This window comes from Stegodyphus dumicola, chromosome X1 (assembly GCF_044657685.1).
Source record: "Stegodyphus dumicola isolate Sdum_Otavi_A_Nest chromosome X1, ASM4465768v1".
NCBI classification, from domain to species: domain Eukaryota; kingdom Metazoa; phylum Arthropoda; class Arachnida; order Araneae; family Eresidae; genus Stegodyphus; species Stegodyphus dumicola.
This window is the reverse complement of record NC_140780.1, coordinates 23054945-23082412: the sequence shown is the minus strand read 5'-3', so window position 1 is coordinate 23082412 and position 27468 is coordinate 23054945. Positions and strand designations below refer to the sequence as shown.

At 30.6% G+C, this 27468-nt stretch overlaps 2 protein-coding genes across 5 annotated transcripts in view; one reads left to right on the top strand and one right to left on the bottom strand.

The window, feature by feature from the left end:
• Positions 1-21700, bottom strand: part of LOC146993106 (organic cation transporter 1-like) — a 93266-nt gene extending 71566 nt beyond the window's left edge. For all 4 annotated transcript variants that reach the window (XM_085807196.1, XM_085807198.1, XM_085807195.1 and 1 more), the window contains exons 1-3: positions 21347-21700; positions 17712-17815; positions 17230-17384 (exon numbers count right to left, since the gene is read on the bottom strand). In XM_085807196.1, the coding sequence (XP_085663322.1) occupies positions 17230-17384; positions 17712-17815; positions 21347-21667 (580 nt within the window). In that variant the 5' untranslated portion in view covers positions 21668-21700. The remainder of the gene's footprint in view (positions 1-17229; positions 17385-17711; positions 17816-21346) is intronic.
• The window catches only part of LOC118187434 (DNA (cytosine-5)-methyltransferase 3B-like), a 487890-nt gene that overhangs the window by 68313 nt on the left and 392109 nt on the right, over positions 1-27468 (top strand). The window lies entirely within an intron of this gene.

Below are 27468 nucleotides of genomic sequence, written 5' to 3'. Positions count from 1 at the left end.
CAGCATATGTTATATATTGATTCTTTCGTTCCTTGAACTCAATGTTACGGCTACATTAAAAACCGAAGAAAAGGAAATTGTTATTTTTTTTATCTAACATCTTTCAGTTTGTTTCACAAAATATCAAACTTCCGCAAACAAGAGGAGTATAATTTAATAAGCTTCAGCATTAGATTTATCTCTCGATCAAATGTCACATTTATAAATCTATTTTAGTAACATTAATTCACTTTATAATTTAACACTTTGTAAATCGAAACACCGAATTATCGTTGAGTACAAAGCTGCCTAGATTATTGCTGTTTCATAATGTTTCTTATGAAATGGTCAAATGCATTTCGTATAAAGTGAAAAATAAAAATAAAAAAATGGTATGTTAACTAAATGTTTTGCTATTATTTTATCCTACTTTTAGACAATTCTGCTATTCAGCCTTTCACATTTGTACTATATGACAAATTAAAATTGCAATAATTTTATACTTTATTATATATTAAACATTTAGAAGCCAAATGATGCAGGAAATGTGAGCACTTCTCTTAAGCTCATTGTGATAAACTGCCAATCTGCCAAATTAATTTCGAGCAACTGCGCTAATTTTCAATTTAAATACTATCATTCTTAAAATGAAATTGAATTGAAACATTATTTTAGTTGTATACTGGGTGCTAAGATTTTACAAACAAATGCACATTTATAAAATATTAATGTGCATTTGTATAAATGTGCATTTATAAAATATAAATGTGCAAAAAAATGAAACACTTTAAGAAAGAAAAGCATCTTAATTTCAATACGCTGAAAATCTCTTCATTCGTAACCGTACGAGACAAAGGAACTCTATAGAATCGAATAACTTTTCATTGAATAGTATTTATATGGTCAAGAATTTAAATCAATAATTAATATTTTAATTAATTACCCCAAGTAGCGTGCTAGAGACAGCTTTGAATCGCGTTTTCAATGGGAAAAGAATCTAGATTGGATGACTCCTAATATTCCCTTAAAGTTATGGAATTTACCACTTATCTATCCTAATGGAGAAAAATCAAACACATCATTATAAATTTTTATAAACGCAATCTACGTAAGTCAAGTTGTAAGGATCTTAAGTTTTACTAACGTTTATTTTTATTTTAAATCTTTACTATCACTTCTTATTTTCTACTTCCGGCCAGAATTAAAAGCTTTAACTTATTTATGCAAATTTGTCTGGCGAACGCCAAGTACTTAAGTTGTGGCTTTTTGCCAAGCGAGAGAGAGGAAGGAGTTAGTCGAAGCAGGCCGCTTACCTTAGCAGTTTTACTCGGTTGCTGGTTGCCTGCAAGGCCAGAGGTTTAATCCTCGTGATAATTTTTAAACGTATTGTAGTGTTAACAGTTCTCTGTACTACATACGGCTTCCTGTTAACATAAGGCCAATCTTCCACGTAGGCCCTTGTTTATTATTCAAAAGTTAAGTTAGAGTTTAGTTAAATATTTTTATATTCTTACGTTCAGACCACAAGTAGTTGGTCTCTGTATTCCGAAGTACGGAAATTATTGTAAAGAGTGAAAAATAAAGGGTTTCGTATACCCTTCCCGTGTATCTTGTCTACTTCCCACATTTATTGAACATAGCTTTAGTAAGCTCCCTGTTCCGAGTCAGGTCCTTGCATGTTCCCAAAGAAAGTAAGGCGGAACATTGAACCTGATAAAGTAGCTTCTATCTGAAATGTGTACCTTTCGCTTAATTTTGAACACTAAACAAAGTATTTACGGATATTTTGAAAAATGAAAACCACTTTAGAGAGAAAAAACGGAAGCCAACTCTAATAAACTGACAGCAGTTTTCTTTTGCTTCTTATTAACAGAAACCGTCCTTTGTAGGGTTATCTTAAGATCTGCTTTGTAAATTAGAAAGCACTGTTGTTTCAGGTAATTCTTCTAGAGAGTTAAAGCAACAATGGTTTCTACTTAACATTCCAAAATCTTTCTCAGAAACAGTAACGCGGAGGATTCATTTCCATTCTTTGGATAAGTAGGGGGGGCAATAGACATTTTTGCTAAGGAACACCAGTTATAATTCACTGAAACTGTCATTTTATATCTTCCAGAAGCGAAGAGTTTTTAAAGAGAAAGAGTAGTTATTTTTTTAGGGTTTCTGCCTGCCTCGTTAAAAACCACGGACCATCTGCGTTTTGTTTTTACCTTTTTCTCTTCTACAGGATGTTTCCCTTGCCTTCGTGTGAAGAAATCAATTAAAACGCCGCATACCTTTCTCCCTCTTCAAGAGCACGAACTCCTTTTACCCATTTATTTTACATCCATAAATCATTCCTGAGCTATGATAGGCGGATAAAAGCTGTCAGAAAAGTCATAAATATGAAATTATTTTATTGCCATAGAAAAATTTGTTGAGGTTTATGGTCAAGAGAATCTTTATTATGAAGCAGAAAAGGGGTCAATTTATAATAATCGTTCAGAAAATATGATCATTAATGTCAACATGTTGTCCATGGGGCGTTAAAGCTAATATGCACATGATGGGTATTTCTAATATCTCTGCTAAATTAGACATATTATAAAGCAGTTGATAACAATGTGCTTTTCTTAATTATTACCAACTGAAACCTCTTCAAGTTTCATTTACTCAATTGTTACTACAGTTTTCGTTAGCTTTATTTTAATTATGTAAACTAAATTTTGCTTCTTTACCATTAATTTCTCGTAAAAATTAATTTTGAAATGAGATTTTAAATAATTACTTTGCTTCTTTACTGTTAACTTCTTTTAAAAATTAATAGTGAAGTGAGGTTTTAAATAGTTGCTCGAAGAACGATTGTTAATCAACAGTTTCTATTGCCATATTTTGCTCAGCTGTGTATACGTATGAAAATTTAAACTCTTTTGTGGACTGCCTATTCAGGAAATGTTATTTTACGCTACATTCGCTATCTCATTTGACTAAAAATACACCAGTGCTAAACGATAATTGTCCAACTGAAAGTGAAACGCAAATTAAATTAGCTACTTTATTAGTCGATATTTCAGCTTAGCGTGTTATTCTGGCAAAACTGTGTTTGTTAATCTATGTTTTTTTGTCCATTTCCATGCCTCCCAATTTAAAGTTATCGTCACTCTTCACGTGGCTAAAGTAAGAGCAGTGTTTGTTAAAAAATGCATTTTAAACTCGCAGCTGAATAACGTTTAACAGAGATATGCAAGTTTGGATGATACAAGACAGAGGGGTGAATGATCCAAAATGAAGATAAATGTTCCGCTTCCTTGTTTCATAGCTGCCTGAAGCGAGGTGCGACGTCTTAAGAGAAGGGAGTAGGGGATGAAATACTGGAGTGTTTATCCCACACAAATATGAGATTCTTTGTCAAAAAATTGTTCGTATGTGCATGCCTCTTACATAGTACATCTTCTTAGTTTAGTTCTTAGTACATCTTCTTAGCCTCTTACATCTTCTTAGTTTTACGTCACATATTTTCCATTTCTAAAGAGTAGCATAATTTTAGCCGAGGAAAGCTTCAGTTCTCTTTTTCTGCTCAACTTATTCAGAGTTCTGTTAGCTTTCTTCTAATTTGCTAAAGACTTTTTCATTTTAAAACGCTTTCTTGTTTAACTACAGTCTTTCTTAATATGAAATTTTTTTAAACTTGAGTTACTTATCTTTAAAACTGATACTTATAGATTTGGATTATATTAATAGTATCTAGTTAATGGATTATATTAATAGTATCTAGTTAATGGATTATATTAATAGTATCTAGTTAATGGATTATATTAATAGTATCTAGTTAATGGATTATATTAATAGTATCTAGTTAATGGATTATATTAATAGTATCTAGTTAATGGATTATATTAATAGTATCTAGTTAATGGATTATATTAATAGTATCTAGTTAATGGATTATATTAATAGTATCTAGTTAATGGATTATATTAATAGTATCTAGTTAATGGATTATATTAATAGTATCTAGTTAATGGATTATATTAATAGTATCTAGTTAATGGATTATATTAATAGTATCTAGTTAATGGATTATATTAATAGTATCTAGTAATGGATTATATTAATAGTATCTAGTAATGGATTATATTAATAGTATCTAGTAATGGATTATATTAATAGTATCTAGTAATGGATTATATTAATAGTATCTAGTAATGGATTATATTAATAGTAGGATTATCTTTTGTAATAGATTGGGTTCCATTAAATAAATTAGGATTTTTTTTTTTTTTTTTTTTTTTTTTGGCTTATGTTTTGTTATACTCGTAGTTTATTAAATCGGAAGTATAATAAGTAATGTCCGTATTTTCAAAGATTAGAATTTAGAAGATTAGAAGTTACTCTAAATATAATACAAGGAAAGAAACTGTCTCATGTTCTTCAAAATCTAAGCAATGTGTTTTTCCACAGTCAAATTACAATTCTTTGAAATTTGATTTGAATCCTACAAAACGAATTGAATTCCTCTGACGGTGGATTGTGAAACGTATACCATTTCTTGGATTTTCCTAGTTATTCTTTAAGTTTAATTTATTTCAAATATATTACACGACCATTAACTTTAATTTCCAAAGCAATTGCCTTTTCACTTAAAGACAATATCAGAAGTAGAGATAAAATTTTGAAAACAGAAATTTCCTAGCTATATCGTATTCTAATTATTTAAAGCATTTTAAATTTATTGAAATACTTCTTTTAAAAAACAGCTGGAGGTTATAAGAAATAGTTAAATTCAATATAATATATTTTGCAAAATATGCTTTTAGAATTAATATTCTCTCTAAAACTTAGAGAATATCTGGCAAATTGGAATTAAAATTCATTGGACACTATCATTTCTACGATTTATGATTTTCAAGTATTGTTATAACATGATTATCTTGTAATGGTTTATTAAGTATTTATTTGATTCTTCCCAGATCTAATAGAAGTTTTAATGAACAATAAATTTACAAGGAATCATGGCATGCTCCAACGGGTAGTGTTTTGTAAATAAGTCGAATCGATTTTTCCTGGTACAGTAAGTCTATCACAATGAGACATTTTAAAAGGAAAACTTATAAGGTATTTCTCCCACCTTCTTAGCATGCCTTCGTGGTGTAATGGTCAATACGCTTGGCGCGTATCTGAGAGGTTCGAGTCTCCGCGAGGGCATTGCTCATTTTTCACGTAGCAGTATCAGAGTTATCTAATGTCTCTACAAACTAAGGTCTTTTATGTTAAAAATATTTCGGTACACTAAAGGCATTACGCTGCAAGCATATGTGGCATCATGTGACGTAGAGTAAAATGTGAGAAAGGTTCCTGCTTAGCTGTACAAGCATGTTTACGAATTTTAGTAATAAAGTAACCGTTGGTGTTAATTAAACAGAGAAAACTGAGCAAGAAATATTGATTTTGAAGAAACATAGTTAAGAAATAACACTTCACATTCCAAGGAATTGAAAGATGCATTTTTCGCATAGAGATGCCGATTTCAGACAGCATCTATGAGGAAAACGATTTCACATTAATTAAGCTATTCAGCTAAAATTATTAACGAAATATTACCGTAAAAAGACTGTTTGAAGTAAAGTCTCGCATATATTTTGAGAACCACTGAAATAAATGCATTATTTTAACTGGATATTATATATCGAATAACATGTTTCCATTTAACGCGGCATATTCACTGAATATATTAATCTTAAGAAACAAAGATACAAGTGATTCCAAGTAAATCTTTATAATCAAGGTGATTAAATAGATGAAATTATTAGGCCTTTTAAAATTTAAAAAAACGGAAGTATCTTTAATTTGTAATGTTTATCGTAATAATTGCGAAGATTTGTTGGTAACAGATATTTTGATTCCTTCTTAAATTATGCTTACATTATAGGTCTATGAATCATCGTAGCAATTTTTTGCTTTGTAATATAATATAAAATTGTGTAGCATACAAAGGTTCCATGAAAATGTGACGAAGCTATTCTATTTAATTTTTGAATTAAATCGCATATTTATATAATAATTTGTGGTACCCAAAACAAAATTTTTCATGCGTATTTTCTTTTTTCTAGCTTAACAGAAATTGCTTTTATAGATATAACCAATCATAAATGAACATGTCATTTGCAAGGAGACAGAGACGTCGTGACACACGTTTTATTAACGTATTTAGAAATGCAAATAAATTTAAGTTTTCAATAAAATTAGGAAATTTTTAAATCAAATCAACATAAATTTCTTCTGGAGTATCATTCTTTACCGTTTTGGATGAGGTTTAAAAAGCTTAATATTTAAAGGTTTAAGTTTGAATGAAATCATTTGCATAAACTGAAAAGCAAACAAAATAATTTGAATATGATTCATAGTAGAAAAATGTAATTATAACTTGAGCCCCTCTTTTTCAAACAAAAGAATTCATTTCTCGAAGAGGAACCAAGTTTTATCTCATGAGGAAAAAATATAGGTCCCTCTTTTTCAGGAGGCAAAATATCAGATGTCCTCAGTATCTGTAGAAGTTTGCATGAAATCTACGTTAATCTTTTTTCTTTTCGGAGAGAGGTTAATTTTGCATTTTAAATTGGCTTGCCTTTCTTTCGAGGTATGCAGTTCGGATTTTTCTGACATGAATTAGAAGTCTATTTCAGTTTGTGTAATGCCTGTGCTTGTAAAGTTTAAAATTCTGATTGGTCTAAATTTCATATTTTTTCAGAGACTAAAGTTCAAATGCTGATTGAAATAAATCATATCTTCACAGCAGTGCTTTCTTAACGTCAGCTGCATCAAAATAAAAAGCGTGGCTAACTAACAACTTTACTGCAATATTGATACTACTTTTAGTAAATTTTAAGGCTTATTTTTTAACGCTCTGACATTCTCAGGTTTCTCCAGGTTCATGGGCCCACCAGCGGCCGAGTGGTAAAGTCGCTGAACACTGGTAGTTCGGTCCGAGGTTCGAATCCCGCGAACGGGCTGGCTGCATGGGCGTTTTCGTGGTTTTCCCCATGTGTAACGTGTGTACGAGCCAGTTTCCCTTAGAAAGTCCTCCACGAAGGCATCCCTCCCCTTAGGCAGATAGCCCTCGTGTGCTTTGCCATAATTAAATACACCACCAGGTTCATGAATATCCTATCACAGTAATGGCAAACTCAAACGTATGTAGGTCGAATGTAGGCTTTTTTTAAAACTAAAATGAGAATGAATGATTTTTACAGATCAAAATGAAGATGTTTTTAACAAAACAATTTTTTGAGGAAATTAAAAATTTTATTGACTAAACATTTATCAAAATATGCATGAGCGGGAATAATAATGACGCTAAGGGGGGAAAATCCAATTTATGTTGATTTTGTGTCTGAAATCTAAAAGTTGAGATTTGAAAGAAATTTTTATAAGTTATATACTACACGTATTGACAGCTAAATATTAAATTTTCAAAATGGCATTTATTTGAAATAATTCTAATGTGTTGAATTAATCATTAAATGACTTACTTAGACTAAGATTAAACAAATTATGCAACCTTTCTAAATCAAACAAAACTCGAGAATAATAATGGCAACTTGTTACCTTCCTTATTAAATCTTTCTTTGGCGTATGTACGAAAAAAATATATTTTTGTATATAAATAATTATAAATTCCTTTATTTCTTACTATAGCTTTCCGGTACATCTCACACTTTCGATTTCAATAAAATTTGTAACCTTAAAAAGAAATTATTAGAATTTTTTTTTAACGAATGCTCATCAATCACCCACGTTCCTTTTTTTAGACATCTTAATTTTCAACCGCAGAAAAAACACTGTTGGCATATAAATGTATTCCCAAACAAAGCGATTATTCTTATTGCAAAAATTCGTAACCGAGTGAATTTATCTTTTCACTAGTAGGGAAAAAGGTTAATCACATCTATATTTTCAAATTTTTAACTAATATTTATATTCTAGTGGAAATTAATTAGCTCCATATGTAGATTTTCTGTGGCTTTACTAACATTCATTTTAATAGTAATGAAAACAATTGAAAACTGGACTTACATTCATTAAAATTTTAAAGCTTTCTTCAAATTCTTCCCATAATAAATAATGTCATAGTAATGCTAATTAATTTACGGGAATATATATACGGGCGGAATAAAGGTTTTTCTAGAGCTGCCAGTTTGCGACTATGTTATTCTATCGCATCAAGATATCAGTAAACGTTTCTGTAAAGTATATGAATATACAAAAGTAATATACAAAAGTGGCGAGAGGATATTTTAAATAAATGCAAGCTGAAAACAATGGTAAGTCATTTATTTTTAGCACAAGAAGGGATATAGCCAATTTTTAGTTTGTAGCTTTCAGCTAGTTCAGTTACCTGAAATTTCTGATTCAAACTATTCTACTCAATCAAGGGAGAGAAAATAAAGCGGGGATAAATCAATTTTATTCATTGCTGGTTACGAAGCACGTAATATATCAACACTGTAGATGAAGATAATATGTTAAGGTCCAGTTTGCAAGATATTTTCTTTAACTTGGAGTGCTGTTTGAATTTTTTTTTTATTTTTTTTTTTTAATTCCATGCACTGATCAGGAAACGACCTTTCGCGCACACCCAGCAGCATAAAATATCTTTCACTTAGAGATAATGATGAATTACTGAGTTGATGGAAAGGAGTTTCAACTAAGATTTTAAGAAGCAAGTAAGACTTCATTTGGCTCGTGCAATTAAGTGATTCAACTATCCTTTCCATTCGAATGCGCGGCACTTCGACTCCATGGTGCTGAATACTTGATGCAACGCCTACCTTCTATTCAAGAAAAATAAAAGGAAATTTGATCTTCATTGCAGTGGTGGAGTTTTAAAAACCCTTAAAGGAAGAGACAGCCTCCATTGTAATTAAAGGAAAACTGAGCCATTCCAACGAATAACATTAATGTTAATTAGTGAATAAATTTCACATTTAGAAAGAGAGAAGAACTTTCAAAACAAGATGTCATTGGCCGAACAAGCTGCAGGTTTCTTTGACGTATGAGAAAATAAGCTCTTTTATTACAATAGCAGTGGTCAGAATAACCTTTTAATAAATTTAGAAATCCAATTTTTTGATTTGCTGTATCTTTTTGCGAGTGCATCATCTTGCCAAAGCTGCACAGCAATTTTCTCAGTTTATCTTTTATAGCTGTTCGAAAACATTTTAACTCTAATTTTATTGGAAAAGACTGAAACGTAATCTTATCACAAGTAAAAACTTCCAACAATAGAATGTGAAATAAAAAGAATGTAAGTAATTTCAACCTTGGAAATCTTGCTTTTTTTTTTTTTTTTTTTTTTTTTTTTTTTTTTTTTTTTAAAGTAACAGTTTTTTTTTTTTTCTGTTCGTTCCATTGTTAGAGTCAGGTAAGTATTATTTTTAACTGTGTAGTCAGAGAATACAATATTGTTATTATCCTACATGCATAAAATAAAAAAAGGGCAGTTTAAGGTACCTAAACAATTACGTTTTCCCCATTAAGTTGGGTAATTACATTTCCGTTATGATTGCTTAGGTCATTCTTTGGTTCAGTTCAAAGCTCCGTTAGCTTTGTTTATAATTGTTGAACTGACTTTTATTACTTGAACTCCTCTCTTCTTTCATTGTCTAAGAATTAACTTAATAATAAGTAAACCGCATTAAATTTTGTAACCTGCAATAATTTTAGCACTTTCAGATATTATTTATAATCATTAGAGACTTAATTTTTATTACCTAACGTTATTCTTTTTTATACTTCAAATTAGCTCCATTACCTTACCTCAAAAAAGTCCTGCATTATCCATAATCATAGGCAGAAACATATCAATATTTATTTTTAGAATATTATTAAAATCAGTGAGCAATTTAAACTAAATTAATGATCATATACTTTTTCACAATCGGTTATAGAAATTAATAGCATTTGTTTTCTAACTTGAAAGATTTTACATCAGTATAATCTAAGTTTCAAATAGGTAATTAACAGATCTCTAGCAAAATGCATCACTCTCAATTGATATGAAACCATTCAAAAGTTAGACATGATCATTTTTAGTTTGTACATGGATTTCTGCGCATTTCAAACAGATCTAAAACGAATAATGCCAGGCTAGCAAAGGCCATACTTTTTTATAGCATTTTTTTTTTGTTGTTGTTTTGTCCGGCACTGACCTACCAGTGAGGTGAACGGTACAGTAGCTGAATACTGATAGTTTGACCCGGCCTCGAATCCCGGGGAAAGAGCTGGCTGCCTCGGAATCTTTGTGGTTTGCCCCATGCGTAACGTAGATATGAATTAGTTTCTCTTCAGAAGTGCTCCAGTTGCTTTGCATTAATCAATTAACCTAAGCCTTTCACTGTGTTTCAGACTTTTAATTAATGAAACCTGACGTAATTGTAATCATACAAGAAGTATTTTCCCCCTCTCCCTTTTTTTTTAACTCCTCAAACTTTTAATTGAGTGATAAAATGTATATGAGTAAAGAAAAATGAGAAGCAGTAGAGCATAATAAAAATAATTTTGGCATTAAGGAGTTATTAGCTCTGATTGTTTATTATAGCTCTAATTTCTTTTACCAGTATCTTAATTTTTATGCTTTGAAACATATTTTGCTTTTTTAATCTTAGAAACAATGTATTCCGGTAATTATAATTTATCAAATTGTTTCTCTCTGTCACTCTTCTTCTCTATATGCGGATATTTCTGCGTATATATGCGGATATCTCTGCGTATATATACGTAAAGTTGTTAAGATAGCAGAAACTGAAAATACTAAATGCGATGATTGTTACTCATCTAAAACAAAAGTATCTGTCGAATGATCAGTTTGTGAGAATACTAATTTTAAAAAATGTAAATTTAAATTACAAGGACGTGGGTATTATGGTTCGCTTTTCACAAAATTGCCATTTTCTCTTTCTCTTATTCTCTTATTTCTTGCCGTTATTACTATTTTCGCTGACTGAAGATGGGCCAGTCAGCGAAAATAATAATAACGGCAAGAAATAGAGGCCGATCCTAGTGAAAAGCAAGATGTTGCATAGCACATAGTGGCCAAATTTATATAGGCGGCAAAATGATTAATTTAAAAATTTAAAACTTAAGGTTTGTAAAAAAAGGATGGCCAATTTTAATTTGCACGTGGGCGGCCGACGGTCTAGGATCGGCACTGACTTGATTCATTTGCTTTAGATCAGGTAAATTCATTGCACTAATTAACTTTGATTGTTGCTAACTGAGCAACCTTACCTCTATTACTACTTTTTGTGCTCACTAGAAATTAATAGTTTTAAAACATTTTATTTTAATTTTTATTTCCTTCAATTATTTTCCTGTAGATATATGCCATTTAGCTGTCAATATTTGAATATATTCGTGCTACCTTTTCTTGTAATTTATTTTCAAATGTGATATAAATGAAAGAATTTAATAATGAAGAATAAGAATAAATTTTGAAAACGTAAATAGCAAACATAGAGCAAAATGCTATTGTTTAAGTTGAGGACAAGAAATAGAGCAACAGTGTAATTTATTGATAGCACTTGCGTTAAATTTTATAAATTAGTAATGGGCAAAATTTATAAATATATATATAGACAACTAAAGCAAATAGTATGTTTTCAGATGAAATTCGAAACGAAAAATAAAAAATGCGTTATTCGGTTAATTCAATTAGCGGGGCCAAAAATAACCATATACTTCAGAAGCACAAATTGGACTGGTTTTGGTCGAAACAATATAAACATAAAGGGGAAAATTACACAAAAGTTTATATGAAAAAAATTCAGTATGACAACCAGCTATCCCCTTAATTGAGACTTTAAACCCCTCGAAAATCGGGTAATCCTGTCATTCCTCTATATGCAAAAACATACTTAAAGTAATACGAGAAAAGTATGTTTAGTTTTTTTCAATTATCTTTCTTTTCTCAAAGATTATGCAGTTAACAATAATAAAATAATTTTATTTCCATTGAAACAAAATATAAAAAGCATTTGCTTATACAAAATCGAATGATAAAAGTACTTTTTATTTCCTTAAGTACCTTCTATTCATAATCAAGTAATACGTTTCTCAAAACTAGACAAAAATCCATAAAAAGATCACTGCAGGTATAAAATAACTAATGGTAAGCTGGGTACATTGCATGAAGTAAGACATAAATTCTTGCGGGAAGAAAGAGAATAAACATAATATCACCTCGAAGTTTACTCAGTTTGTAAAGAAAACAAAAGTATACGTAAATTATGATTTGTAAAATAAATAAAAAATTACAAGCTATAACAATACTTATTTTTTTTCATTTATACCTACATGTTTATCCAGCGGGTGCGTGTGGACGAGCTATTGACAAGCGATGATAAGTTATTAAATTAAATGCTTGTGACTTTATTTGATTTGCAATAAACTACTTTTGTTTTACGCCAATAAATACCATCCACATTCGTCTAAATTAAGCTTCCTAAAAGTACATACACTGTTATTTTATTTTTATATTGTTAAAACCGATTAGAAACTAAAAACACGTAAATAAATTAACAGCTTTTATTTCAGTTGCTGTCGTCCTAAAAGCAATTGATCTGAATAACTGAAATTTCCAGTAATTGGAGGGTAACATATAGCTTTATCTTTCTATTTCCTATTGTTTTATTTCCACTTCGAGTATATTATTGACTTTTAGATTACCTCCCCCAAACACATTAAGTGTTTGATTGCTACTGATATATTATATCGTCGAAAAATATGTTTTACTAATTTCAAAGGCATTTTCTTTTTCTCTTTAGATTTTTATAAATATAACATAAGATTAGTAGTTAGTTATTCTTTTATAGTAAAAGCAAGCTTCTTAAGGCCTCTAAAAGTTACTTCAAAAATGTTAGATATAGAAACAAACTTCAGGAAATAATATAGAATTGTTAATATATAAGATTAAACCACAAATATGAAATAATATGAAATATAATAATTTTTCAGGAACTTCATGAAGATAATATAAAATTGAAAAAAAAAATGCCAAATAGCTCCAAAAGATAATCTCTTGTTTATATATTCGAATATGGCGAAGCATACAAGGCTCCCTGCCCAAATGCCTTTGAGGAGGTCTTTTTAAAGGCGCTGACTCGTATTCTCGTCTCACAAGGGGGAAAAACACGTAAGCACTCATGCGGAAGCTACTCGTTCACCGATATGCGGATCAGGTTCAAAGCGTTTTCTGATAATAATTCGCGTTATTTGACATAGTAATTCCGAATCCTTTCGGACGTAGTGCAAATTATTAGTATCAATAATTTGAAATACACGAAATCAAATATTTAGAAGAAAAAAAATCGCTGCAAGTAACTAGTTAAATATTAATATTTAACATACATTGAAATGGGTCTTCTGTAGTTTGATTTCACTATGCATTTTCATGTAAAGATGAACTTTTTTAACTACTCCCACAGTAATTAAAACTATGATTTGTGATAATAATAATATTAATGCATCCCAACTTTCTGTATTAACTGTTCTTATTCATCTTTCATGTTCTTTATATACAATTTCCTGTTCCCTCAAGTAAAATCGCAACTTAGAGGAAACCCTTTTGAAAGCAATTCCGAAATGCAAACATGCTTAGCTAAAATATTAAAGATCTGAATTTTTGACTTCTTGGAAAATATTCAGAAGCTCTGTGACCGTTGCAAGACATCTTATACACACTTAATCCTTTTAAAATTTCACAAAATTTAATCGTCGATCTTATTATTATTTTAATCATTTGATTAAGTATTTCATAGAATATTTCATATTTTAAATTAAGTTGCGTTTTAAGTGTCATATGATAGTTATTTAACTAAGTCTATGGAACATTAAATGGAATTTAAAACAGTAGACTTTCCTTTTATAACATTAACTGCTGGGGAGCTGGCGTCCGATGTAAAATGCTTTGCACAATGCCTAATTGCATTTACATGTTGTACATATACACTATTATGCTATTATATTCCCTTCTTTTTATGAAATTCACTTATTTCTAATAACGCAATGGTTATTAAAGGAAGCACATTTTTCTGTGAATGGCTTGGGAATTTATTAGATGCTTCAAAAGATACGTGTATCAGTATTTTATGTACATTGTTATTAAATGACATTGCGCTAGGATCTTCTTTTGTTCTGTCTCTTCAAATCAGGCAACGGTGACTACTTTGATATAAAATTAGATCATATATGAAATAGTTCAAAGCAACTGAAGTTCATGCTCTTCAGGGAGACACCAAGTCGCCCTTGGTTAACCTTGGACGCGTCCTATATACAATTATGCTTTTCATGAGCTTACAGAACTCCACCCGTGAATATTGCTTTGTCTCATGACAATGCTGAAGAAGTTGCAAAATCTTGCACGATTAAGGAAGACAGTTGAATGACGCTTTCTAAACACGCCAATCATCTCCGCTTGCTTTGATTGAAAATCTTCTACATTGTTCTTAAATTGAGCCTCAGATTTGACACAGGAATTAAGAATTTGGCAAACAATAGTCTTCTTCCGCGTAACATTGGTCAAAAGAGTTGCTTCTGAATACTGCGGACAAATGTTTGAAACTGTATAAAATTGCATTATAACGGAGGAGCATCAACCACCAACATTTTATCTTTTACGGTATTAAAAAGATAAAAAAGTGCTAATTTCATGGGCTATATTTACCACAAAGAGTTTGTTTTAGTTATATGGCTGCGAGTGATTTTATACAGAGGAAATTAGAAAAGACAGGCTCATTATCCATATGCTCCACTTTAATATTCAACTATTATACTATTATGTGGCTCTCGTAAATTCTTCTTTCATAATTCTAATAAATTTCCTGAAGTTTACCTTCATTTTTTCCCTAAAATTACTTTATTTCATAAATGTCATTGAATGAAAACATTAAATTTTAAAATTCATTAATTCTATTCAGCTTCTTGCATAAATATCAGGAATGATAATTCTCTAATGTCAATGGTAATCTAATTTTGCTGCTCGTCGCTTTATCCGGATTAAAAAGGAATCTTTTCTTTTTACAGAGATAAACAAAATACTAGTTTCTATTAAAGATTTTTATAAGAGATAATTTATTTTTTATGTAAATTAAATGGGATTCTAAGAAATGAATTACATTAAATTGATTACAAGATTATCAAAATGAAGTCTGCTTTTGAAATCTTGAATATCCTAACGGCATTTCATGTATAGCATTTTCTCGATATCAGAAAATAAATAATTTTCCCTATCATAGTTTTTCCGGAATGTGTAATTGTTTTATCCTTCTGTTTCAACAAAATTACAACAGCGGATTAAGAGATAGTAAAATGGGTTAAGGTAAATAAAAATAGGTCTCTCTGTCACTATTGTTTATTTTCTACGCTTATGGCTAGTCAGTACATTTTAAATTCGTGAAGTACTGTAATATCATACTGTATCGCAATATCTTAAAAGTATTTTAAGGAATAATTTTAGGCAAACAAATGTCCACCTACTTCAGGAAAATACTATATTACTGTGTAATTTTTCTAAGCACTTCGTAGATCTGCTAGAGCTGCATATTAAACAGGAAGCCTCTGCTTTCTAAACATTTTTAACGCATTTGGCATTTATGTAGCTCAGTAATTTAACATTTATTGAATGGTGCTCGTTATTGTGTAAACAGAAATTTCGAATCACTATAAAACTTTTCAGAGCTACTTCAAATATGTAGGGAAAGTATAAAAATATGGATTAGATGAAAAATATTTAAATATGGGAAAATAATACAGAAAGTAAAAATAGTGAAATAATTGTGAATAAGTTTTTATATTTGATGATATATTTATATTTGATGATATATTTATATTTGATGATATATTTATATTTGATGATATATTTATATTTGATGATATATTTATATTTGATGATATATTTATATTTGATGATATATTTATATTTAAGGATATATTTATATTTGATGATATATTTATATTTAATGATCTCTAACGGTTAAGTTTTTTACTACTTTAGAGCAGTACATTAGTAAATGACTAATAATTAAATCTCGCTTAGAACATTAGCGTTCAAGAGTCTTATTTAATTCTAAATAAAAGCCTAGGAAGGGGAAGATGACTCGATACTATGAAGCCGTATATCTACTAATCTACAAAGACTATATTGTGATAAATAAAAATCTAAGTAATCTTTCTATAGTAGTAGGTGTAAAGAGCAGTTTCATATAATTAAAAGCAACTTAGTTTTGCTGGTCTTAAAATACACATTTTTCTTTTTTGCTTAATATAACAATTAATTTGTGTAGTTCTCAACCGTGTTAAGAAATAATTATGAGTGATGCGTAAATGTGAACACTGAATTTGAAACTATAACTTCGGCTTTGTCTCCACTAAATTAATAAGCATGGTTTTTTTAACTTCAGAAACAACATTAACGATTTAGAGCTTTTAGATATCAATAAACATTAGTATAGTGACTCACTAGTCTATCAAATTTAATTCAAAATATTATTTTACTAGAATTTTTAAGCTGGTTTTTCTAGCCTTATTTTGAAAAAGCTTAGCGCTCTGCCAATTTAAATCGCAATCGTGATTGTAGAGTAATGAGAATATTTCAAATATTAATATGCAATTATTAATATATTTTTAAATCTGACGTGTTCTTAAGTTTCCCGCAAAAGAATTTTTATTCTTAACGCAGATTTATTTTTCACGCAGAATATGTTTATTGCCAAATTAGCATATTCTGCTAAGCTGAAGATACAGTTTTTAATTTTTACATTTAAAATGAGATAGATCTTAAACACCATTTCAGAAGGAAAAAGAACCCAGTGCTAAGAAGAAAGAGCAACAATATGCACATTATATATAAACTTGTAAGTATACATTTTTTTTTCTTAGCTTTAAAGTAAATTGCTCGCGTAAAATGTTAGCACTATATTCTAACAACAATAAAGGTAATCGCGAACACAAATTTTAATAGCATTTTCTTTCTTTGTAAATTTTAGAATAAGCAGGCTTTATTTAAAAATACTGGCTTCATAAGATCCGAAGCGACCTAAAAATTCACTTTTTTCCTTTTACAGGAAGCAAGATAAGAAAGCTTACAGATGCAATAAACACTATAAAAGTATTCTAGTACTTAGTACTATAACCAAATTATTATTAGGTGTCTTGTATTTGGTTATTTGCAAGATGATGTTAGTTGCATTAAAAAATATAAATAGAATCTCATATTACCCAATACAAAGGACATTGTTGCTAAATTTCTGCCAAAAAAAGCTGATGCGAATCGGAAAATCACGAAAGTTATTTGTTCTTGGATAAAGAATGTTCCAACGTCAAATATTAATGTCAGCATAACAGCCACCTGGTATGCCTTTTTACGACCATACCTACAATAAAAGGAAGATAATTACTTATGGGCAATTTACGTTTATCTGTCGGTTTCTTGCGAATTTCTTTTCAGAGATGGAAGACAAAATTGTCGCTATTCAATTAATAAAGATGGTTGCTCTTTGTTGAGGATTAAAAGAGTATTTTGAGAATAAATCAAGATTTATTGTAATAATTGTATAATCATTCTTTATAGAGTAAGATGCGATCAAATATTAAAAAGAAAGTATCTGTAAGTTCACTGGCATTGCATTTAAATTTGACAACACAATTTGCGTTGCCTAATGAAGAATAATTACCCCACTTGAATAGAAACTTAAACTTACTTATCACTCAAAAAGCCGAGTGAGATAGACCCGAGGACAACTCCAATCCAGTAGCAAGTATGAACAAGATACATTTTCCACGAATTCTCACAGACCCAATCGTGCTGCAAAAAAATAAATATGCCACGTTATTAAAAAAAGGCGACCTTATTCTCAAATGTTAAGTAACGAATAATTTGCAAATATGTAAGTTTTATAAATGTTAACGCTAAAAGATTTTCTATTTTAATGCTAAATTAGAGCTTAAGTGTACGATAAGCATACTTTTCCCAAGTCATTAAAAAAATCTGATACTGCCAGCATATGTCCTATCAGAAATTCCGTGTTCTAATTGATCCTTTGTAAACGAAATCTAATCTTTATATTTTATTGGGTACAATTATTTATTTGTAAGTAAACCAACGTTACCAAATATATTTGCCTTTTAATTTTCATGAAAAAATGTATTTTTTTGGGTAGTTGGATAATATATAATTATTATTATCATATATTATATCATATATCATATATTATCATATAATTTAATTTGTTTTCAATTTAAGAAAGTTAAGTGGGCATAATATATATTTAAAATAAGTACTGCTAATTTAATTTTTTTTCTATGTTATTTCCATAGTATCAACAAATCTAAATTCACTTTGGTCTGAATGTACATCCCCACGATATGTAGGTATCGTTAAACAATGCTACTTAATTTTTTTAATTACAATTGAACATTCACTACCATGCATTCCGGGATCAATAAGAAGTAAAGTAATATGTGTTTCCGAATTTGCTGTTTGGTCTTCTGCCTCAAAAGTTAGAAGGTATTTCTCTCACCTTCTTATCTTGCCTTCGTGGTGTAATGGTCAGCACGCTCAGCGCGTATTCGAGAGGTCTGAGGTTCGGGTCCCGGCGGTGGCATTGCTAAAATATTGTTTACGTGTTTAAATTCTATCTTTTCTCAAATTTTTATAACCTTTCCCACGATTTCGTAAATAAATAAAATTTGCAAGATATTTCCAGAAACTCCCACGAGAGAAAAAACTGTATATTTCAGAACGTTCAATGGATATTCTAAAATCATACGAAATAGTGTTACAAAATACTTTGTCGAAGCGTTTGCAAATCTCAGAGGAGTTTGTTTCTGTATCATATGTAGTTCTATTAAAAGCACGATTTATAATATCAAAACAAATCTCTTAAAAGTAACTGGCCTACAAAATTTATCTTGTTTTGATTGTTGCTAATTCGTTTAAGCCAGTAAATACATATTAATTTAAATTAGAGAAAGAGATTGAAATGATGACAGAGAACTTGAGTCATTGAATGAGAGACTCATTCAAGTGCTCATACATTCATTTAATCCGGATCCCACTGGTACTTCGGTCCAAGGTTCGAATCCCGCGAACGGGCTGACTGCATGTGCGTTTTCGTTGTTTTCCGCATGTGTAACAAGTATACAAGCCAGTTTCCCTTAGAGAGTCCTCCACGAAGGCATCCCTCCCCTTAGGCAGATAGCCCTAGTGTGCTTTGCCATACCCTAAGATCCCGTCTAAGCCCCAAAATCAAATAACAAACGGAAAATGAAGCCGTTGCCATTCCATATTGCTTATGACCTTTTAATTTTCTCCCTTCTTATTAGCGCAACGCAATGATTCATTTAAAAAATTCTGCATTTTAAATAATATTTTTCAGCAAGTTTTATTAACCTTTGTTGCATTAAGTGTAATTAGCAAATGTTGTTTCTATCTTCATATACTATTGCGTTTCCCGCTATACAACTTTTCTAATGACATGTAAACAATAATTGTTTTTATTTGAGACTTATGAATAAAATAACGCAAAGTAGACTGCAGAAAATCCTTCACAATGAAGTTAAATAATACTGAAAAATGCATTATTGATGCAATTTTGAGTTTTATATGTAGTAGTTAATATGGAATCCTTAAATTATATATATCTATGTAATAAACATTTGTACATAAACAGAACAAAATATAGAACAAGGTATAAAATATCAAAGAAAAATATTATACAATGTTCATTACCATACGTATATTTACGTAATATCAATATAAGTGGTTAGTCAGGTTTCGTAAATATATAATTTATTTTTATATTTTGTATTATACGTATCTGAAGTTTAATTTTACTTGTTTTCCTTTTGGGTTACCACTTTAAGTGAGAAAGAATTGTCAGGGACTTCATAGGGATTAAATTATACACAATCAATTAAGATCCGACTTTTCCTTTCTTTTAATAATCATATATATATATATTTATATACTATTTTATAAGTATACATAAAATATAACAGTTTGTTAAGCTACATATTTATATATCTATTGTTTGGTCTTGTTTGTTTGATTATAGCAAAGCATTCGACGGCTATTTGCCTAAGGATAAGGATGCCTCGTGGAGAATTTTCTAAGAAAAACTGACTCGTATGCACGTTACACATGAGGAAAACCACGAAAACGCCAATACAGCCATCCCGTTCACCGGGATTCGAACCCCGGATCGAACTACCAGGGTTCAACACTTTACCGCTCAGCCGCTAGTGAGCCATACACACATATACATTAAATCATATTTACATGTCGTTTATAAAGTATAATTGAGTGCAATTTAATCATAAAGAGTTCAAAATATCCTACGGAATTACTTCGCTTCGTAGACTTTTTGTTTAATCTTCACCATGTTTCTTAAAGAGAATCTCAATGCTAGTTCCATTTCCAAGCCATTTATGTTCCTTATTTTTTATGCTTTGAATTATATTTAGAGAATTATTTCACCTGATTATAGCTGAAAATGCAGTTTTTTAATGAAGAATTTAAGGATAAGAAGAGAATTAAGTCCTTTTCTAATTATTCTTGGAGCATTTAAATTAAAAAAAAGGGCACATTAATACGGATCACTGATTTAAGGTGCTCGATAGAGGACAGATTAATTAGCTATTAAATTTTGATTTCCATTGAGTAAAGATGAATTCATCTGCATTCTGTAAGAAAGCAAATATTCAAAAAATGTTTTTTATATTCTCGCAGTCATAATATTTTTCTTAAATATTCAGCTAATTCATATTCAAATATTCCAATCCATTATAATTAGTAACAAATCTATATAGTAAATAAATAATTAAAATCAATCAAAATTTTCGTATCCTATATAATTTGTCTCCATTCTAGTACCATGTACATCCTTGTATGCATTACTAACTTACAGTGAAGCATAGAGAACTCTGTAGCTCATTCAAGCTTTTATTCCTGATATACTGATACTGAATCAGACCTAAAAACACTTTTCTTTTACAATATATCTCCCATTATGATCTCTAACGCAATTCTTTCTTTTCCCCTTCACAATTAACGTCAAAATCTTGACCGCATTCGAGACGACACCAGCTCAACAAGGCATTTAGAGAGATACTTTACATTAATTCTACACTTTCGTATTGAATATACGATTACAATGACACGGTGTACAATTATTACAGTGAACTTAATCGGTTAACTAAAGTTGGATTATTACAGATTAATATAACATCAAACATACATTAATACATCATATAAACAATACATTTACATTAGTACATCTGTTTCAGTATTTTTTAATTTTGGATTGCTAAATTAATATCAAGTTTGCAAACGTACCTCTGATGCAAAAGTAGGAAAGTATAGTGAGTAATCATAAACAATTCCATAAGGACATGGAACTATTTCACTTGGCTTTAAGTCACGATTTCGATACAAATGACATTCATCCTTGCTTGTTAAAGATAAATTAGCTGCATTTAAATAGTCATTATCATCAGGATCTAATTTGCAACGATGAGGAGGGATCAAAAGTATGAAAACTTGAGTCCAATATGTACATGATACTGAAATAATTGAGGGCATTAAAAATGCAAATGCTAAAAATTTTTGAAATAAACCAAACTCTCCACATTCTGTTAAAAGCTCGTTGAAACCCATTTCTGACAGTGATGTTCTAGTAGTTGACAAGTTTTGTTCGTGTGTAATAAGCAAAGCGTTATCTTTTAAATGTCATTCTTTTTACACACGTTTAAGAGATACGCATGTTATAATGCTCAGAATATTTCTCAATACTCTAATCCTTCATCCTAAATCTTCTCTCAAAAAGCCATTTTAATAACTCTGAATACAATAAGACAATAAAATATTAAACTTTGTCCTTCGTTTTTAATTTATGGAACAAAAGCATAAATGTAATAAAGTCTTGTACATAAGTGAGTTGCGTTTTCTAAACGAAATGCAATTTTAGGAATAATGCGTAATTTATTAATTATCTGAGCGCATGCTATCTATGCATGTTTCTTGGTATTATAGAAGAGACCTGCAAAATTAGAGTAGCAAAAGTTTGTTTGCCTTAAGTAACATTTTCTAAAAATTATTTATGACTTCCAGACATTGCGAATTTAAGCAGTATGCATTGCAGTTTGTAATTAGTTTTGTTAATTAACGTTTCTGTCATTCATTCTATTAATGAATTGTAATAAATTATTAAATATTGCCTTTCACAAAAATTATCATAAATGTTTGTTGTTATGCTTTCAGGTGTATAGTTAGAGCTATCGAAACTAAGTAGTCAGTGTTACTCAAACCCGAGCTACGTGTTGATCCCTAAAACGTATTGCTGTATAGGTATTGATCTAGAAAAATAAAACAAGCACTGGTTGATTTCTACACAACGAGATTAAATGTAGTATCCTATAATAATTCAAACATTTTATTGATAATTTTTATTGTTTGGTCCTTTTTACAATATTTTAAGTAATGAATTCACAGTAACAGAAATAATTCTGAGGTCTAATTAGAACTTTCTATGGACATCTAAATACGAACGAAGGTTTTAATAAAATTAATTTTATATTAATTTATATAAATGTATAATATTTTGGGCTACTTTACTGCGTCCTGAGGCTAATAGAATGCCAAAGCTTTGTTATAGCAGTGTATTTTTTAAACAGTTGCTTCTTTGTAGACTTCTTACTGATTTGTTTGCCCTTACCAGCATGCGTACGAAAATATCATATTAAAGCTTAGGAAGGTATGAGTCGATAGACGAAGAAAATTAATTCAAAGTTGTATTTCTAACATATATGGGTTTGATTGCGTATACTATCAGTCCTTCTTCTTGCATCTGATTTCGAGAAAACCATCTATAAAGTCCTAACAAGCTGCAGCAATTACATTTGAGTTGTTACAAAATATTATTTATATTTATTAATGCATTGAATTGTTGCAAAAATACACATTTAATACTTTTAACATTAAAATGTGTTAAGGATAAATGTTCTGAAAACAATCGTTCTTAAAAGTTTTTAGGCGATTATCTATCTACTCTAGGTGTTTCAATGTTGCTTCAATGGCTGAGATGGTTCATGTAAACTGTCTCTCCAGCATATTAATTTCCATTAATTAAATATTTTATAAAGTAAAATCTTCACAATACTGGTTGCCTACTGGAGTGGCAACTAATCCAATAAATATGAAAAAGAAAAAACGAGGCAAAGTAAACCATTCCCGGTTACTTGGCAGAAATTTTGTCTGCAAATAGAGAATTATTAGATTAGGATTCCACCTGAAGTACAGAACAGAAAGGTACAAAAATTTTGAAATGCATATTTCTGTAGTATTTATCACTTAAATGGTATAACATGTATATATTTAAAACAAAAAAATAGCTAAGCATAAATGAAGTGGCTTTTTTCGTATGCATTAAATTTTCCCGTTATTAATATCCCTTTTGATCGTTGCAACTCATATAGTACTATTGATTTCAACGCAGGGTAGCGTTTTGTTTCCGTAATGAATAATTCAAAAATTGTATTTTTCCTAATTTCTACTATTTCTTCAATAAATATGATTCTTTTTGTATATGTATATGTAACGGCACTTGAAATAAGAGGACGTGAAATGAAAAGATTGCGTTTCGCTGTGGCTTTCCTCATCAAGCATGAAATGAGAAAGAGGAGACAAAAATATGTAATAAAGGAATGTTTTTTCAATCAGAAGTCATAAATTTATCGTAATATGTGTGTATTTCCCACGTTAGTGACAGAAATTGAACAGTTCTGACACGTAATCGTGTGCTTTCAGTCGTATCCATGATTCCTCGTATGTTTAACAAATACGATATTGTATTCTGGAAATGCTAATAAAATTAGACCTGCAAGCATTTCTATTTTCATATATATTTGACTAAACTGTTTTGAACAGTCTTTTATTTTTGTTTATTTCTGTAGTTATTGAATGTGTTTTGTTTCGAAAATTAAGTCATTTATCCAGATACTTAAAATTTAATGATGCAGTCGGAATTCATTGAAAGTATTGCTGTTCCGTAAGTGTGTTTCGGTGTTTCTTCATTAACGATTCTTCTGACTGCCTAAAGGAAATAAAGCTCTTTATAAATACTTTAGTGCTAAACTGAGAGATGTCGCCAAACATGGTTACCAGCCAAATATTTCGTTTAATTTTGTTGATTATGGCAAAAATCACCAAACCACCCTGCAGTCAATTCGTTCTTTGTTTCGCGCTACCAAAATCAGAGTCGAATTATCACTTTTCAGCGGACTGAGACACTCGGCGGCTGGAGTGCCCAAGTCATAAACAGAATTCGCCAGTTGTTGCTTTGACGACTTTCAAATCAACTGACATTCGAATTGTTATTTGATTGGTCCCCTTAATGTCGGATCTCAGCTTTTCAGGCGTTAGTCTGCGTCAGGCAGCCCGGTGAGTATCGAAACAAGGGAAACACTTATATCCTTTGAAAAATTAATGCTTACAACCCCAGAAAAAATGTAGAAGAGAGATCTCCAGTCATGTCAGTCAGGACACATAACTGGTACATTGGTGAGTCTGTCAAACTGATGCGATGGAGTTGTTTTTGCAAACATTATTAGCCAATTCTGAGACGCGAATTTTTCGAGCCCTCAGTGTTAGGTAATTAAGGGAACTGATGTCCTTTGTAAGGGAACCCCGAGGAATTTTCCATAAGAAATTCGCTAGATAGGGTTCGCCGTTGTACCTTTAAGCTGGGTTTGATAAATGTTTTATCAGCAGAAAATCGGCAACAGAGTATAATCAAGTCAGAGCTAACAGTAGGCAGGCCATCTACCAAATCACTTTTACTAATACCACAGTGGTAGGCAATGCATTGTAATTTGTCGTTCACTTTCCAAAAGAGTGTCAAGAACAATCTGATAACCATAAACGTAATTTTTACCGCTAAGGGACACAGTAGAAAAGGCTATAATAACAACGTTGTAGCCATTAAAGATAAAAGCATTTGGCTCAGTTGTCCTACAAATTTCCTAAAAACTAAAGAAAGAACAATTACTGCACCAAAGTTATTGCAAAATTTACCACCAACTCTGCTGAGATTAAACTGTTGTTAGAGTATTCTATCTCCAGCATTTCTAATGATATCCGCAGCGGAATTATCCGTGTTCACATTCAGAAATGTGTTCAGAATTTGCAGAAATATACCTTTCGTCAAATGCAACAATAGCAGTTGTCATGGGGTCTCTACCCGCGTAAAACGCTTTCATTATGGGAAGAATCAAGTCCAGACTGCAGTTGACTCTATATGTCTTTGATAAATTATTGGTTCAAACAGAGGATTTCTATCAAGGACAGGCGCTTCAAATTTTATTGCTAATCCATTTATCAAATCCGAAGAGCTTTTCTGAATTTTTACTTTTTAATCATATCTCAGAGGATTTTCAAGTAGTTTAAAAGCAGATCTTTGCCTCCAGTTCACCAATGACTTTCACCGCATTACACAACCTTCAGTTAGGTTTGAATGCGCATCACCTAAGGATTGTTTTGAACAATTCCCAACTTTTTCTGGATTATATCAGAGGTGTAACCAATAGCCCAGCTCTATATTCATGACCATGTTCTGAATCAGTATATCACAGGGCACGGTCCTTTCCCCACTTACTTCCATGACAGAGGCATGTGCCCTACGGATCTCTGCATATGTGGCGAAAGGGGTGACCCTGATCATTACATTTTTGACTGTAATCTAACAGACGGCAAACATCTGATCAAGCCTAAGGACAATCTAATACCATTTAAGAAATATGCAATAAAGAACAGACACCTTAGGGCCAAAATCAGAGACGTTCTTATACATATCCCAAGACTCGGACTGGATATTTGTCATATCTAATGCTTATTCATCTCCATATGTTACTATACCATATTTGTCTTTTTTATTTTATTTATATATTTTTATTTTTTATTTTTCATTATTTATTTTTTTTATTTACTATTTTTTATTTTTTTAATTTCATTTTAATGTTCCAACAGTTTCATTTATCTACGCAATGCTGATGGACAGGAGCTCCAAAGACTTGCTTATTACACCTTCCGCCTTAGAAAAGACATTTATTCTTACATTTCTGCTTTTGGAAGCATCAGTTGTTGAACTTTTCAAGGGCAGTCTTTTCTCAATATGATTTGTGTACACTATTAATACCAGAACTCATTTATCTCAGAAAGTCCTCTCAAGTGGTTGAGGGTAAAAAAAGAGGGGCGGGAGAACCTCGGACCGCCCCCGGGGTGTTCTTCCTCAAAATTGGGGTGGAAAGTTTAATAGTTAGCTAGGTTCAGCAATACCTCAATTACCTGTGGTACTACGGAGGTGCTGGCCTAGCTTCTACCTGTACCTGTAGGTCTGGAATCCAAAGTAATTCTCAAGTGCATAACATTTTGAATTTTATTTAATTGAGGTAGTTCCTATAAAACTGAAACATTTTAAAATTTTGTACTAAAGGTAAAAGCTTGATAATTGCTCTTATTTATATTTACAATCATTTTATTTTCTCTTGACCAGAATAAAATACTGTAAAAGACTTTATGCGTGGATCCTGGATTTTTTTAATTCTTATTAGTGGATAATAATACCAGTTACTTGCGAATAGAAAGCCTCCGATGAGTTTTCTGCACTCATAATGTCCTAGACTACATCACTGGTCATCATGTTGAAAAATATCGGAACCCGAGGAGAGTTAGATCATCATGTTGGATAATATCGGAGCACTGTGCCTTGAAGCAGTCGCTCCATATGAATATATCCCGGTTTACATAAAGTGTTCATCCAAGAAGGATTTTATTCACTTACATATAAAACGGGTGATCAATGATAAGGTAGTGGGCAATTCAAACGGTTAAACAAACATACTAACTCATTCAGTAACAATTTCAAATTGCATACATATTTAGAGCTTAAATTGGTCCGGAGCCCACCGGAGCTCCGCTCCGGTACTTCTTAGTTTTGGTGACATTCTAATTCTAGTCGGAGCACACCGGAGCCCTAAATAAGAAGTCTCCGGCACTTTTTTATGTAACGGAACAATTATTTTAGTAGAAATTTGATCTAGAAAATTTTATTTTTAGCAATAAAATTATATAAAAAATCGCTTATTAAATTTTAATTTATCTCTTTCATTTTATTTGATTACTTTAATTATTTAATAAATAATAATAAATTAATTGTGAATTAATTAAATAATTAAAAAGTAAAAATTAATAAATATTAATTATTAACATCAATTAAATAATTGTTAATTAATTTGATAATCATTAACTATTTAATTTTCAGATTACTAATGATTTTAATAGTCATTTTATTTAGTTATTTACTCTTGTTCCTCATTCGTGATAGGTCTTTCATAGGGCTCCGGCACTTCCACTTTTAGAAATTAAGCCCTGTACATATTACAATGATTAAATACAAATTTCAA